Raw genomic sequence first — 17340 nt, 5'->3', positions numbered from 1 at the left:
TTTCATACCAGGTGCGGACAATATACATCTCCGTTATATCAATTTGTTTTTCCATCAACTTTTATGTGGCTTAATTTGCAGTATGCATTTTAATGCTTTGTTTAGCATATTAGTGACAGTTTTTGCAGGTTAACAAGAAATTTGAGATAAATATGTGAGTGAACAGCTTTCATAAAATCTTGGATAGTACTCAAACAGAAGTAGTAACACAAACAAAGCAAGCGCTTTTCTCTAGTTCAGAATTTGAGACGAATTCACAGTATTCATTTTTTGAAGATAATTTATTCTAGCCACTGAGCAAGGGAGAGATCAGATTCTCATGTAGCCTTTCACAACTGTCTTTACACAGAGCCTTGCCTAACAAAATTAGTTGTACTTAGTATGTCATCCCAAGACTTGACATTTGTTCTCTATGAAATGGTACACTTGGTTTACTTAACATGTCAGTGCATATTACAAAGGACAGCGTAAATCCACAGGGTATAGTTTACCCGTAAGTTCTTGGTTGGCAGTGTTAATACTGGCTAATAGTAGCATTTTGTAAGTAGAGAGGAAGGTATGTCGTAGGTAAGTTATTGTTTTGTTTTGTTTTATTTGACCTATTTATAAAGAATTGCTTTAAAATGGCACGATATACATTACTACAATAAACAAGGCTTTAATATTACCCAACAAAATGTGATGAAAAATAGAGATGAATAGATTTCACTGAGACCAATTCCATGTCACAGCTGCTTCAATTTCATTCATAAAATGATGTAGTATTTTATAATGAAATATTTCTAAAGATACAAATTAGAATTTGAAGCCTTATTTTGCTTAAGCACTGCATGAATTAATGTGCTTCTGGCCCAAAACACTTGCTACTTTTTAAGAGACAAGTAAGTTTGCCTGTAAAGATTAGCACTTTCAGACAAAGCAAAAGGGAAGATGGATAAAATGGGCACAACCAGGTGGTTGTCAATTATGTAAGTATAGTGCCTAAAAACCCAAGTCTTTGATATAAGAATAATGAACAACCATTTTCAAACCACAACGTTAATCTGATCAAATGTGTCATCCTAACAGCAGAAGCTCAATGAGCTTGAAGAAGCAGAAAAAATGTTGTGTAGAAATGGTGTAATTTTGTAAAGAAGCAATCTAAGTGGAGCTCAGGAAAGATACTCTGTTTTCCCTTTTATTTTCTGGTTTCTTATTACGGTCTTATGTCTTTTTTTCTGGGTTTTTTTAATGCTTGTCAAGTAGAACAAAATTCTGAAGGATTATATTCTTTCCTGCATGGATTACGTGAGTTGGGAAGGTAGCAACAGGGTAATTACTGGCTCATGCCGCTACTCTATTGCTCTTGTCATCAGGTTAATGTGAGAGCTGATGTCTGAAGCAGCATTTGCTTCATTAGCTCCTTTGTGACAGTCACTGTGCAGCTGCACTTTGCCACTTTGAACTGTGGTCCCAAAGGAAGTTTGAGGTAAAAACTATTTAGACAGATTATAATTGTCTTTGTGACAATTTGTGAAAACCTTACAGACCCATTGATTTGGATCTGCTTTCTCCTCAGGTGGGAAATGTTGTTTTAGGTAACCTAAAGGGCTACATAAAATTTATCGACAGCTTTACAAATACCTTTACTGTCTCTGCTTTAGTAATCTGCTGTCATATTCACAGCGTGGGACTGAGCTGGTCATATTCTTTGGGCCACTTGAAATCTCTGAAGTTTAAGAGTGTCTTGTGGGGCAGAATAATGAAATAATATAAAGCTAAAAGTTACTGTTGAACTGCGGGTTATGTTGTAATCTGAAATAAGTACAATGCTGCTGTATCACTCCAATTTGGAAGATGTAAATTTGGAAGGTAATAACAGAAAGTCACTCTGGAAATATTTTAAGAACGTAAACAGCTGTAGGTAAGAAGCTTTATTCTATTGAGAAATAACCAAGCGTTTTGGTAGGTATTGGAACTGCTTATGAAATCCAAGAGTATTGTGTCATGTCATTATAAGATTAGAGCAAGCTATTTCCAATTTCCTTGGTAAAGCCAAAGATTAGTGCAAATCTCACACTTCAATAAATATATTTAGTTGCAAACAACAAAGCCCCATTTTATTTTAAAGCATTTTATATTTTAATATAATTTTTCAACCTAACATTTATTTTCATTTTTGGAATCGAAATGAATATGTAGTTTGACTTGTGAAGAAATACTTATAATTAATGCTTGCTTGTTTGCCTACTTAAAAGGAAGAAAACCAAAGTGAAATTTAGTAGTACTGAGTGGTGAAGCACATTTGGGACTAGTCCCTTTCAAATCAAAAGACAGTTCTGCAATGTCAAACTGGTGAGGCACAAGGTGGCCTTCAGTGAACTCATTTTGTTAACTGAAATCCTGCTTAAACTGAAAAATGTATTTAGGTCATATAGTGACTGTTGGTGGAAAGCTATGGAGCCATAGCTTCCCCTTCTTGCCCCATAGGCCAAAACTTCATGTAGCTGCTGTGAAGCCTGTTAATTTTAAAATACTTTGGCTTGATATTTAATAACCATACATCATTTGGTAAAAATTTCTGGCTGAAAATCTGTAACGCTTTCCAAAAGCTCTACCTCTCTATATTGAGCTTTCAGGTAGTAATACTTTTACGGTTATGGTAGAGCAAAATTAATTCAGTTTTTTCTCGGTGTTTCATTAGAAATTATGCATGTACGCATACACACACATAAACGAAAGGAGATGTTGAAACATGTAGATATATCTAGGTCACTACCAAAGCTGGTTTCATGTTCTAGGATATACTGAGATGTTTCTGAAAAGGACCATGTGAGACAGAACAATTATAATGAGTCTTACAAAAATAGTTAGTAGACATTTAGAGTATTTGCATTTGAACTATACCTATTTTTTCCTGTTTTGGTTAATAGTTATATTTTTGTCTTTTGTTATGTATATCTATGAGGCAGCAGCTAAAGTCTGAGAATGAATGCTGAAGTTTTAAAGTAGTCATAGTTAATACTCATGTTGGATGAATGCTGTTGTTTATTAAATATATTTTTTCTTGTAATTCCATTAACTTTTAATAGTAGAATGTAACAGTACTTGGGGGATAGTTTTTTTTTTTTCTTAAAATAGTAAGTTTGTTTTTTTTTTTTTTTTTTTTGGTAAATAATGAAAATGATGCACACAAAAGTTTTGTTTTCTCCCCTATATTTCAGTATTAAATTTAAATTCAAATTCAACTCATATTATTGATCTACTTCACTGGAGCAGGCATGTCCTGTGTTTTAATAGGAAACAAATCTCAAAGAGTTCTGCCTAGAGAAACTTAAGAATAGAGCAAAATTAATTTTAGAATTAACAAAGCCAGTGTTACAAAATACTTGTTTTCTGAGTTATTTAAAGCTCAAATACAGAACAGAGAGGAAAATACACGGAGCTAAATTTAAGTACATGGCTTCACAGTTTCTCTAGCTAGTCTCTAATAAATTGTCTCTTACACTGTCACAAATTCTCTTATACTTTAGTGTGAATCTCTAAAGGCAAATAGTTATAGCATGAAACATTTTCTTTCCTTGTATAATTCTCTTGCAAATTCCATAGTGCAGTACCTTAATTTTGATAATGAAGGTAATTTTCCTTTGAGAGCTTGGTTTACTGTAGAATTTTAAAGCCTGTCTGTGGGTAAGATTTAATGTAATCTCTTGAGTATTTAAGAAGCATTCCTGAGACTGTCACCAAAAAGTGACAAGATTAGCACTTGCAGTTTATTGACAGGATGCCTCATAGCAAAGACATTTATCTGCAGGGTTATTTTCTTTTTTTATCTTTTTTTTTTAAGAAGGAGTAAAGCCTGTCTTAAGCTCTGGGAATATACCGAAGAATGGAGCAGTTTCTTTTCATACAGCTCATGGCACAGGAACATAGCAGTTTACAGAAGTAACAATTACATGTTGAGAAAACTACACAGTAACTGATTTCATGTCAGATAAACATGTAGGTGCTTGAGATTGAAGACACTCTTGACAGTCCCTGTCATAAATTGAATTCAGGCATGCTCAAAAGTTAGTAATTATTCATCAATAAAATGGTATCCTTACATATAAGCCTATACCCAAATGAATGCTGGAGAATGGCAGAGGTTACCAGAGGGTTCATTGTTCTTTCTGGGTTTAAAAAACCCAGGAAGAACTAAATCATATCTGATGTTTCAAGATTTTCACCTGTGAGACTGTTCAGTCTCTTTGCCTCCTGTAGTCTTTCTGCAAGGACTCTTTGTGATTAACTGGTCATAAAATCTTGTCTATATTAGCAGATCTTTTCTAATCCTGTACCCATCCCAACCAACAAACACTCTGTGTACTGATTCTACTGTCACATACCCCAGTGTAGTTGTCTTCCCATCAAAGTATTTCCTTCAGATTTATATAGCACAAATAGAAGAATAATCAGATCCTTGCCTCTTATTTTATCTATGGACTACGCATTGAATGACTTATTTTAAAGCAGTTGTGATTCAATGGGGATGTTTTTAATTTGCTGCCTGTTCTCTTTACCTCTGAGGAAAGAATTCTGTAAATGCTGAATAATTTCAGAACATGTTTTCTTGGTTAAGGGTTGAATCATATTTTAAATTAGTTTTAAGAGGAAGGAAATAGTGTAAATGCTGTGGAATTCAGATAAGCACTGTGCATAGGAAATAAGTACTTTAATTTAGGGTGCCTAGAACTCGTGGTTCAAGCTGATGATAATAAAGGACCAGATTTTAACTTTGTTTCAAAGAATGTGTAATCAATATTCACTCTCCTGCTTTATTTCCTTTTCTCTCGAGAAATTATTTTGGTGAAGCCGAAGTGTGCAATTGCTTAAGTATTCCACAGGGTGTCATGAGGTAGTTGTTGGAATCATTAATACTTGGGTGAAAGTAAAGAAACATAGTGTGCAGGTCTCTGAATGTCAGTTAGTGTAACTTTAGATGTGACTAATACGCATGCCATAAAATAAAAAGTTCTTAACTCATTAACACATGTATCTTATTTCTCTATCTGTATAAAATACACACACGATGAAAAATGTTATGAGAGGTCATTTACAAGACTGAGCTATTCTATGTCAGGTCTTCCCAAAAAAACCTTTTTATATAGAGCTTAGCATTTTATAGTGTACAAAGCAAGTGGAATCTTTGGCTCATAGCAGTATTCTGACATACCAAATTATGTATATATTAAAAAAAAGCATAATACTTGTATTTGCCGTACTGTTACAAAGAATTTCTAACTGGACCACATGGTCCTGTGAACAGTTGTTCGTGCAAAACCTTTCTGACATAACATCTATAAATCATGACCTGTTTAACAGACCAGTGTCTTTATAGGTACCGTAGCAGTATGTTGAAATACTCGCTCAAGGGAGAACTAGACCTGATTAAAGCAGTTTTAATATCCCAAATAGAGTGATATACCTTAAATCTTCATGGAGATGAGGAAGGGGAATGGAAGTGGTGGCCTTTGGGTAGATTGAGTTTTTCTGTTTCTGGTTTGGCTTTTTGGAATATAAACATCCTGATCTCTGTCCAGGTGAGTTTCCTTTGCCGCAGGGCATCATGGAAGAAGAGATTTAGGTAGGTTATCTTTCTTCTTCCTCAGTTTAAGGCTCACTGTACTCGCTTTGTCTCTCCCTTTCTTTGTCCTTCTTACTGCAACCAGAATAATCTGAAGGGGTAATTCCACACATACTTTGAATTTCCGAGATAATACAGTACCTTAAACTGAAGTGATTAATATTTAAATAATAAAATACCTATTTGGACTGTGGTTTTCCCTATAATTTAGTATGAAATGATACTTCTTAGTGAAGGAAAACAAACCAGGAAGGACAGAAGTTAAAAGCTGTTGATATTATGCCATGTGAACACATGGCAGTATACTGAGGCATATGTATTGTATGCGTGATATGTATACATTCAATTGATCCTAGCACCCGGATCTCTCTTTGAATGTTAAGACAAGATTAGTGAATATTATAATCTGTTTTTGTTTTCAGATTGAAAATCTACAGGAGCAACTTAGGGACAAAGACAAACAACTAACTAATCTAAAAGACAGAGTGAAGTCATTGCAGACGGATTCTAGTAACACAGACACAGCACTGGCAACCTTAGAAGAAGCTCTATCAGAAAAGGTAATGTTTTCTCATGGGACAGCATTATGCGCTGCACTTGTGTGTGAAATGTGTCCAGAAAATGTCTTTTTAAGTTGGTCTGACAGAGGTAACAGAGCCCATGGGCCTTGTCAGGGAAGCAGGTGTCTCTGTTCTGGTAGGATGAGCACAGAGCGATTCCTGGCTGATGAACTGGAACAGGACTCTGAAATGGGAATGGAGTAAATGGCCCAGTACATGGGAAGATTTTCCCTTAGTCAATGGGATGAGTGGTTGTTCTCTGAAAGAACTGAAAGGCATGGACACCTGACTTAAAGAAGGTAGAGTCTGGGGTATTTTTATGGCTTTGTGATCTTGATTATCCTGTTCATTTTTCTGTTAAGCAGACCGTCAGCGAGAGACAGTACCAACTGTTACCTTGGCTTGCTGTTAGCACTATTGGTTTCGTACAGTTAATTTAAATGAGAAACTGTATTCATTAAAAAAAAATGGAGAATTACATTTTTTTTTTCTTTAAAAACTATGTATTTGATTTGAAAATACCTAGCAGGAGGGATAAATCTGGACTGTTTAAATTAGTAGCAACATTCCTACCAGTTTCAGTGACATCAGGGTTTTTCATCCAGTTAACTTTGAATGCAGGGTAATCCAAGTGAATTTATGTGCCAAAAGAAATTAGTACAAGTACTCACATTTTGCAGCTCACAGATCTTGATGTATATCACTTCAATGTGCATAGGTCAGTGCAACCGATTAAAGTATTATATGCCATTCTGCATACCTGCGAGGGTATTTATGACTGGATGTAACTTTAAAATGCCAATGTGGTGTTGGTACTAAAACCTAAAATGCTAATGTTGGATTCTTGCTTTCTTTGTATGTTTAATCTCCTTGCTAACATTTGCTTCGTCAACAACAGTGAAAAAATTTGTCATTACTATTACTTCCGTGGCTTCATATGGATAAGCTTCCAGCATTTATGCAGTAAAGAAAGTATATGCATTTTGTTAATCTTTCATTCCTAATCTGGACAGAGTACTCACCAATCTCACAGCATATTATTAAGAAATGACACAAAGTTCTTTTTAATCTGTAAACTATCTTTTCTGGATTAGTCTGTGGTGTCACTTTCCCAAGATGCCCATAGACCATTGTGCTGCTGCTGTTGATGTAGAAAGCAGAGTGGGTGTCATGCTGCAAACTTGCCAGGTCTTCTGTGCAACTGAACATGAAGTAGAGTGTGACAGAGAAATCTTGCATCCCATTTTCTGTCTCAGCTATATCTGCAGCACTTCACACATAATGTGCTTATGCAATACATCTTAGCTGGTATAATTTGCTAAATTGCAATCTGTTTTCAATTGAAATGTTATTTCTCTTTTGCAAATATTAAATTAACAACAGTTTGCAAGGGTTCATAGAAGCAGCTAGTGTGGAGGTATTGAATAGATCACGTTTAGTTGTCTTCTCGCTATTGGAAATACAGCAGGTTAAGAAGTACTGGGTTAAAACCTAACCCAAATTAAGGAGTGGCAATTAGTTGCTTTCAAGTCATTTTGTAGCAGTACTATTCTAAAATCTGTTGAAATACATGTAAACTAATAAATAGATGTAAAAGTTTTTATAAATTTGAAGAATTTTTGTATGTATCTGAAAATAAGATATCCTATTATTCTCAGGCATAGAAATTATAAAATTTTACTAAACTCAGGATGCATTATTTTTGAATATTTTAGTGAGGATTTGTCCCAGAGTTTGTCTAAAAATTGTGCTGTTCAATTTATTTATGTATATGTTAAATTGAAATGTGACAACACTAGAGGCCCTGAGGATATGGAAATTTTGTGTCAAACTTAATTTGATTGCTGTAAAAAAGGCTCAAAGTCCAATAAATGAAACTGGTTTTAATGTTTTGGAAAAGTGAACTTAGAACTTTCTCTGAAATGTATTTTTACAATTCATGTCTACTTCATTTGGAATTGCATGAATATATATGAACAGGCATTTTTTTAAAAAGAATCAGTGTGATGAGTGGTTTTTCTAAGCGGAATTGATTAGAACTCACGTGGGATCCCTAAAGGTTGAATTCTGTACCAAGTAGTCACTTTGCTTACAGTACAGTCAGCCAAGAACAGTGTCTTTCCTGTGCTGTTCCCAGGCTGCTCCGAGTCACATACACAATGACACTGTGGGATGTTTCTCTCTGCCGTGAAGATTTGTCTTTTTGCAGCTGAAGAAGGCAATGATACCTTTTTAAGCCAATGCTTTTCAGAAGTGGCATGAAGCTGAGTTATGCTGTCGTTTCTGGTGACTGTTTCAATCACTCATGGAGAGATTGTTACTTATAACATTTAGGTAGCCGTATATAGAGAAGAACTCTATATGTAAGTTATATGCTTATTATTACTTCAGAAATACTGCTTTGTTAACCTAAGGAGAAGATACAACAAATTATGAAGTAATAGTCTTTTTCTATAAATTATCTTTATAACTGAGAGTGTCAATTGTTTCATGACAACCCCCAATCATTATGCAAATTAGTGTCTGTGTTGGAATAGGAACATATGGCTTGATTAAAAAAAAGTTTGAATTTGTTACTTCCGTATGACTATTTTCCTGTGTTTTGAGATCTGTAAGTTTAATTATTTATTAAATCATTAGTGTAACAGTATAGCTCCTACACAGTTCCTGGATGATTTACAGTGGCTAGTGGACTAGGTAATAATATTGATGATAAATTATGAAGCTATTTTTAAAGTGCAAAATCCAGATGTTTGAGCATTTATGTTTTTCCTGCGTTGTTCTTGAAAACACTCAGATTGAGATTTTGCCTTTGATTTAAAAAATATGGCTCCTTATTCTTTATGACATTAGGTTTTCCAAGTATCTGTCTCTGAATTTCTTTTTCTTTCATGTTTAGTGATGAGGTAGCTTGGTAACATTAAATGAGAAATTACTGTAGACATCATAAAACAGCATCAAAACTTACTGGCATGGAATCCTTTTAATTTTTCTATTCTTCTCGCAATATTGTGATATAATTTCTTCTCATATCAGGAATCAGAAGCTAATCAGCACAACTTTAGTCACCTTTGAGTGCATTTTAGAACTAAACTCAAAGTATTAGTTCAGGTCCTTAAGCCTAAGTTTGGAGCTGGTCAAAGTACTAAAAATTCTGAACAAAAATAAAGGTTACGCTGCAATAAACAAAACCTAAGTTCATTTCCATTTAAAAAAAAAAAAAAAGTTTGAAAATCAGAATATGCAAAGCTACTATCAGCTTCCTTGATATTTTGACAAGAAACATTTCAAAGAATATCTCAGCTCTTGGACTGGCCCAAAGCAGCTCAAGAGGTTGCTTTCATGAAGCTGATATTTATAAAGTTGGTCCTACTGTAGCAGCATACAACAGATAAGCAATTGAGTATGTCTGATAATAGAGCTATATGCTGTGGCAATTCAGTTCCTACTTCTGTGATAAAGTGCAAATAGATTAGACCTGTGAGGTCCTAGATTAGTGTGTAAGGAAAGCTCGCCAATGCAAATAAGACTGAAACAAGAACACGTTGTTGTGATTTCTGCAAGTTAGCTGTTAATCAAGTAAAACATGGTATTTTAGGGCCTTTTAACACATTTTTGACATTTAGCCTTATGCAGCTGACAGATAAATTAGTCTTCTATTGTGACTGAGAAAAAATTTATACTGTTCATTAATAACATGAAATAATGGTATGTTTAATTTGTTATAGAAGAAAAAAAAATCAGGTAAATAAATCTTCAAGAAGGAATTGGTATAAAACTAAATCTGAATATAACTAGGGGGATTCTGAATCGTTATTAAACTGTTCCCCTTAGTGGAGGCTGTCATTTCAACCTTAATATTCAAGGAACTAAGAATTTGTGCAGTTTGTTACTAGGAATAAACTCGAAGTTATTTAATATCTCAAATCATTCCTTTCTTGCATAATCTATATAGCAATTTTTTTTTTTTTTTTAAAAGCTAGTCCATTCACTGGTTTGTCTGTTGTGTAATGCTCAACAATCTTGCTATTGAAGGACCTTCATTCTGTATGAACACATTTCTACATCAAATCCTGCCAGATGTGAGTCAGAGGGTGATTTTGGCATTGGGGAATCCAGGAGCTGGGTACTACAGCAGTTTCAGAGGTCTTGCTGCAGAGAGAGTTGATACTGTCTTGCAAACATTTAATTACATGGAGCTGCTACCTTACGTTGTCACCATATATTTTTGACTGTGTGCTAAATGGAACATAGTATGTCATAACTGTGTATTTATTTCTGAATGAAATAAGTAAGGGTATGAGTTTTATGTGAACAGTCAACTCTGTTTTCTGTGAAGATTCTTCCAGCGGTGATAATTTGGTAATATGTGTATTCAGTTAGCTAGATAGTGAGAAGAGGTCACTGATGTCAGGGGACTGCTAGATGCAAAATGAAAGCAGCATTATGAACTTCCCGCCCTTTGAAAATGTTTTCCTCAGGAACTGGGAAGCAAAAAATAACTATACTAGTATCACAGTATCACAGAATGTCAGGGATTGGAAGGGACCTCAAAAGATCATCTAGTCCAATCCCCCTACCGGAGCAGGAACAGCCAGATGAGGTTACACAGGAAGGTGTCCAGGCGAGTTTTGAATGTCTCCAGAGTAGGAGACTCCACAACACCCCTGGGCAGCCTGTTCCAGTGTCTGCCACCCTCACTGAGAAGAAGTTTCTTCTCAAATTTAAGTGGAACCTCTTGTGTTCCAGTTTCAACCCATTACCCCTTGTCTTACCATTGGTTGTCACTGAGAAGAGCCTGGCTCCATCCTCGTGACACTCACCCTTTGTATATTTATAAACATTAATGAGGTCACCCCTCAGTCTCCTCCAAGCTAAAGAGCCCCAGCTCCCTCAGTCTTTCCTCATAAGGGAGATGCTCCACTCCCTTAATCATCTTTGTTGCCCTGCACTGGACTCTCTCCAGCAGTTCCCTGTCCTTCTTGAACTGAGGGGCCCAGAACTGGACACAATATTCCAGATATGGTCTCACCAGGGCAGAGTAGAGGGGCAGGAGAACCTCTCACGACCTACTAACCACCGCCCTTCTAATACATCCCAAGATGCCATTGGCCTTCCTGGCCACAAGGGCCCAGTGCTGGCTCATGGTCATCCTGCTGTCCACCAGGACCCCCAGGTCCCTTTCCCCTACGCTGTTCTCTAATAGGTCATTCCAAAATTTATACTGGAACCTGGGGTTTTATCCTACCCAGATGCAAGACTCTACACTTGCCCTTGTTATATTTCATTAAATTTTTCCCCGCCCAACTCTCCAGCCTGTCCAGGTCTCTGGATGGCAGCACAGCCTTCTGGCGTGTCAGCCACTACTCCCAGCTTGGTGTCATCAGCAAACTTGCTGATAGTATACTCTATTCCCTCGTCCAAATAGTTGATGAATATATTGAATAATACAGGCCCCAGTACTGATCCCTGAGGCACTGCACTAGATACAGGCCTCCAACTGGACTCCACCTCATTGACCACAACTCTCTGGCTTCTTTCCTTCAGCCAGTTCGCAGTCCACCTCACTACCCAATCATTGAGACCGCATTCCCTCAGTTTAGCTGTAAGGATGCTGTGGGAGACTGTGTCAAATGCCTTACTGAACTCAAGGTCAACCACATCCACCACTCACCATCCACAACCCACCATCCATCCATCTTGTTATGTCCTCATAAAAGTCAATGAGGTGAGGTTGGTCAAGCACGACTTCCCCTTGGTGAAGCCATGTTGACTGCCCCTAATGACCCTCTTATCCCTGATGTGCCTTGAGATGGCACCAAGGATAAGTCGTTCCATCAGTTTCCCAGGGGTGGAGGTGAGGCTGACCAGTCTATAGTTACCCGGGTCCTCCTTCTTGCCCGTTTTGAAGACTGGAGTGACATTTGCTTTCCTCCAGTCCTCAGGCACCTCTCCCATTTCCCAAGACTGGGCAAAGATGATGGAGAGTGGTCCAGCTATGACCTCAGCCAGCTTCCTCAGCACCTGCAGGTGCATCCCATCCGGACTCATGGATTTATGGATGTCCAGGTTGCCTAATTGTGCCCTAACCCAGTCCTCATCAACCGAGGCAAACTCCTCCATTGCCTTGCCTTCCTCTGGGGCCTCAGTGGTACAGGGCTCCTCAGGACAGCCTCCGGCAGAGTAGGCAGAGACAAAGAAGGTGTTCAGTATACTTATTACATGATTATTCAGTATAGTGCTGATTATTTTATAGTGTCTTAAAGATTCAAAATACATCTATTTACGAATGTAAATATAACTACTTATTTGGTAAAGATATTTATTTTTAAAAAATCATCTAATAATATTTAACATTAAAAACTAAACATATTCGTATCCCTGTGGATATTTAATGAAGTTTCTGTACTGTGTTACTCTTATCAAGTATTAAAACCTTGAACTGATGATTGTGAAATCAGGGGAAATGTTGCATTGACTTGAATACCATTAACTCAGTCATCATCTGCTTCAGAAGGTTGATCTTTCTAAGTGGTACTTAATGTAAGGAAATGTTATTCTGTCTTTTCCTAAAATGATTCCCAACTTTTCCATTTTGCAATTCTTTCCCTTGTTAGGAAAGAATAATAGAGCGCTTGAAGGAGCAGAGGGAGCGAGATGACAGAGAAAGGCTTGAAGAAATTGAATCTTATAAAAAAGAAAACAAAGACCTGAAGGAGAAAGTTAATGCTTTACAAGCTGAACTGACAGAAAAAGAGGTCAGTCTTTTCAGTAAAATCTATGTTCTTCTATCTATGTCATTATGATGAAAGAAAGTGCACTAGGATTACTCTTGAATCATTTTTAAGTACTGAAATTGTGCCACTCCAGTGTTCAGCTTCTGAACTGCTGTTTTCTTAAGCATTCTTCATAGTCCTCACCTTTGTACGTAAAATATTGCTTCAGTTTTTGCATAGTTGTGTGTCATTATCTCTACTTTTTCCTTTACATAAGCCTCTAGTAGGCTCAAATATTCCATTGTTGCTCCTGTTTGTCAGATAGAGCAATTGATTTCAAAGTAATTGTACCTCCAGAATACAATGTCAGCTTGTATGTATTATGAATATTTCTGTGTTTCACTGTGTGCCAGCTCCTGTGGTTCCAGTTGGTTGTATTCTCAAAACGCTATCAATGCTTATCTTTGTGTCAACTCTTTTTGGGGCAGGGGAGGGGGAACAGGATCCGAGTGATTACTGAGTTGGCAATAAGTTAGTGTGCTGGTGACTAGGAATTAACTTTTTACTCTTGATCATTTTTCAGTCTAGTTTAATCGATCTCAAAGAACATGCATCTTCATTGGCATCAGCAGGGCTGAAAAGAGACTCCAAACTTAAATCTTTAGAAATAGCCATAGAACAAAAGAAAGAAGAGTGTAGTAAGTTGGAAGCACAGTTGAAAAAGGTAAGTTGCATCTTAAAACAAACAAACAAAATCAATCGGAAAAACAAAAATCAACATCCCACCCCCTCCGTCTGAAAAGATGCACTTATTTAGTCTTCTGGAGTAAATCTAAAATCTACCCATCTTATGCTGTTTGCTGATGCTTGCATCAAATACTGCTGACTTTTTCATAAGAGGCTTGTACCCAAGCCAGCAGTGAGTCTCAGAAATTATCTTGAATAATACAAGTAATTCCCTATATGAGGGAATTCTGAGAAGCTGCTGCAAATAGATGAGCTGGGAACAGGATGTTGGAGAGAAAGTAAAAGAGCAGAAATAAATTATCAAACCAGCAATTTCTATGTATATTAATTTATGCCATTATTAGAAGTAGCCTGAAATGTTTGTAGCATAGGAAAAAACGGAAGACTTGTCCAGGAAATACTGTACTTCTTAATAATAAGAAAAAAAATCTGCTTCAAAAATGGAAATTGTAGCTAGGTTTTATTTTGACTTTTTTTTTTTTTTTATTTTGTTAGTGAACCTGTTTGCAATAATTAAGTAACAAAATGGATAGTTTATCTCAGCTAGTAATTCAGTATTTCTATTCAGCAAGTAGTGGAAGCAGGCATTTAAAGGAAAACATACAAATCCTATATTTTATAACATTGTTTTATTAAAATTGATGCATTAAATAATTTTTGCTATAATGATTTGCAAGTTTGTTGATGCCCTTTCTACCATACTTTGTTTCTTTGACCTGTTTCTGTGTCATTTCTGTGTCATGTGGTAATGTCTGCTCTCATGACATATTTGATGGGTTTGGGCATTATGTTTGCCTTCTGCAATTCATGACTAAATATATGTCAAACATTAATTTTTTTATATTGATATCTAACGTTTTATTTTCTAGAAAATAATGTTTGTTCTGTGAATATTACCACCATTAGGATAATATTCTGACACTCATTATCCAGGTTGAGTTGTTTCCTGATCTGTTTAAGCAGTGTTCCAATAGCCTTACCTGTGAAGAAGGTCTTGCTGTAAGTGTAAAGGATACCGGAACGTAAACCTTCTACTTCTATTATATTTTAATACAGAAAAAAATAGGTACAATTAGGTGCCTGTGTTACTATGTTTAGTTGTGGAGAGAAAGGAAGGGAATCTCCTTAAATAAATTTATACAAAAACCTTTAATGGAAACATAATTATTTGAAATGTTTGATAGCTTATAAATGCTCTTGATTTCAGGATAAGAATATCCAAAGAAGCTGTTTCTCTGGAAGTCCTTTCTTTTGCTTTAGCTTACTTTGTATTTCTTTACATTGCACTTCAGTACAAAATATACTTTGTTACAGTCTGAAGTATCTTAATTTTCTTCATTTAAAAAACTAGTTCAAAAATCCTACAAGCACAGATCACTTAAAAAAAAAATCAAAATTCACTTGAAGGACTTGAAATCATATGTCAATCCTTTAGGATTGTACATATAAACACATCATATAGTCATGGAAAAATAAGGGCTTGTAAAAGTCAGAGAGTGTCTGAGACGTCTTTCATATAAAAAGGGAGTATGTTCCCTGTGTATGACTACAAAGGATTATTAAATGAAAGTTGAAAACATAGTAGTTTTATTATATCACAAATACAGCAAAAAGCCCCAATGGAAATTCACCCAACACTTGTAGGAGACCAGGTATTTCCACAATAAAATGTGGTTACAACTTTCTTTGTGGGCATATTTAGTTGAACAGAAACAGTGACTGCTAATGACAGTAGACTCCAAACAGTAATTTTCAATTCACATTTTCTCTAATAAAATACTTTATATTCAAACCTGTAAATATCCTGTGTTAAAAGTAATTGGTCCCCAGAAATCTACCTTCACCATGTTTTTACTTCTTAGAAAACTAACTGAAACAGAAATCTGGGTTATTCTTGCATATGTCTGAGTTAGAGTAGAAGGGAACATCAACAGAGTTTGGAGTAAATTAACCTGCCTGTCCCATAAGTGTGCTTATGTGTGAACATTAACCACTGTGGAAGCTGGAAGGAATGGGCACAGTTTATAGCTTTTTTTTTTTCAAAAGTGACTCCAAGGGGCTGTCTGTTATTCTAAGAAATGTGAATGCAGCTTGCACGTTACTCCTCTCTTGAAAAATATCATAGAGAAGACATTTTCATTAAGGTATTGTAAAATCATTACAGTTCAATGTTGATTTATGTGTTTTAACAAATCATAATAATAAATATGAAGATAATCTGTGCACATTTGCTATGAGTTAGTTTTCCATGAGCACTAATGGTAAGAAGTGCTATGCCTGAAAGAAAACATGTATAAGGGGCAAGTCCAAAGTCTGTAAATTTTAAAAAAGTATGTAATATTTTGAAGTTTCTCTGCCCTTATTTCCTCTCCTTCCTGTTTTTGGAGATAATAAGATTCATTTATTGATCATAAAGATGTTTTTGATTTGATATGATTAGATGCAAATATTGTTTTGTTTGCATTTCAGCAGGAGAAAACGTGCTGGTTCTAAAACTACCGTTATAATTTTAGAGACACATTTCAAAAAGTAATAAATAGGATATTAGTAAAGACCAGTTATTCATGTGACTGTGCTATATTTTGGTACACAAAATACTTTTTAAAACCATAGCCATATTTATTAAACTTTTTGTGACAAAGATAGGGGATTGAAATTCATATTAAAAAAAAAAAAAAATCATAAACCCCAGAAGAATGCTCAATGATTTTGTTTTTACCAAAATTCCGCAGACTTTTTGTTGACTTACTTTATATTGCTACTAGTGAAAGAACAACAGGAATTACCTAATAGGTAGCTAAGTGTTTTATATATATATATATATATGTGTGCATATATATATAATCTTATTATCCACTCTAGAATTTCCTCCTTTTTTTGTTTTTCATTATCTTAAATTTACTTGCTTACTGACATATTTGCAGTTGCTAAAGTACTTTTTGCCAAGCTGTACTGTTTGGAAGTCATTCTGCATAGAAAATTCAGTCTTGTGTTAAACAAAAGGAAAGTAATAAATTTAATGATACAATTTAATTAATCTTTTATTATTACCGTCTTTGAAGCTTTGGTGATAAATCGCAGCCTCAGCCAAAAGCACTTCTCGTGATTCATTGCTTGAGACCAGCACTTAATGTATCATCAAAAGTGGACACCTTTCTTTATTTCATGGGTTATTTAACTTGAGAAAGAGAAAGTAACACAAACCCTAAATTTCTTACTCCAGCTATTCTTTTTTAGGAGCCAAAGTCAACATTTATGTTTCCCCAGTGCCTCTCACTTTCACCAAGGAATGTTTAGAATCTTAAATTTCTACCTTTTTATGACAAGTTCTTCTGTGCAAATGCACTGATTTTGTTGAGCTAATGCTGTTTTCCTGGATCTTTCCTTCTTTTCCTGTCTGTGCTTCACTCCTTTCCAACTTTGCAATGTAGCAAGCTGAGCAGTTGTTCAATCAGATGTACAATCCAGTAAGTTCTTTTTTAAAATGCCCGCTGTAACATATGAAAGCATGAGGATCCATTACTTTACTGTGTTGTGCTCTTCCTCTATGGAGCTTTGCGGAATACCTCTGATGCTCACTATGCCATATTTGTTATAGCCAAATAAATGAACTTTGTGGACTTCAAGGCCATTTTAAGAGTATGGAATGTATTAAATAGGTACATACAGTATTTCTGAGAAAACAAACATCCTAGCCTTTAGGTCCTCAACT

At 35.6% G+C, this 17340-nt stretch overlaps 1 protein-coding gene across 1 annotated transcript in view; it reads left to right on the top strand.

Annotated features, from left to right (window-relative positions):
• ERC2 (ELKS/RAB6-interacting/CAST family member 2) overlaps positions 1-17340 on the top strand; it is a gene marked incomplete at both ends in the record, with an annotated part of 318636 nt that overhangs the window by 144673 nt on the left and 156623 nt on the right. Inside the window, 4 exons of the mRNA XM_080350354.1 lie at positions 6028-6165; positions 12783-12923; positions 13465-13605; positions 17060-17095. Coding sequence (XP_080206480.1) covers positions 6028-6165; positions 12783-12923; positions 13465-13605; positions 17060-17095 — 456 coding nt within the window. The remainder of the gene's footprint in view (positions 1-6027; positions 6166-12782; positions 12924-13464; positions 13606-17059; positions 17096-17340) is intronic.

The sequence above is a fragment of the Nesoenas mayeri genome, assembly GCF_963082525.1.
Source record: "Nesoenas mayeri genome assembly, chromosome: 10".
In the NCBI taxonomy this organism is placed as follows: Eukaryota; Metazoa; Chordata; class Aves; order Columbiformes; family Columbidae; genus Nesoenas; species Nesoenas mayeri.
Note: the sequence above shows the minus strand (reverse complement) of the source record. Positions and strands in the feature narration are given on the sequence as shown.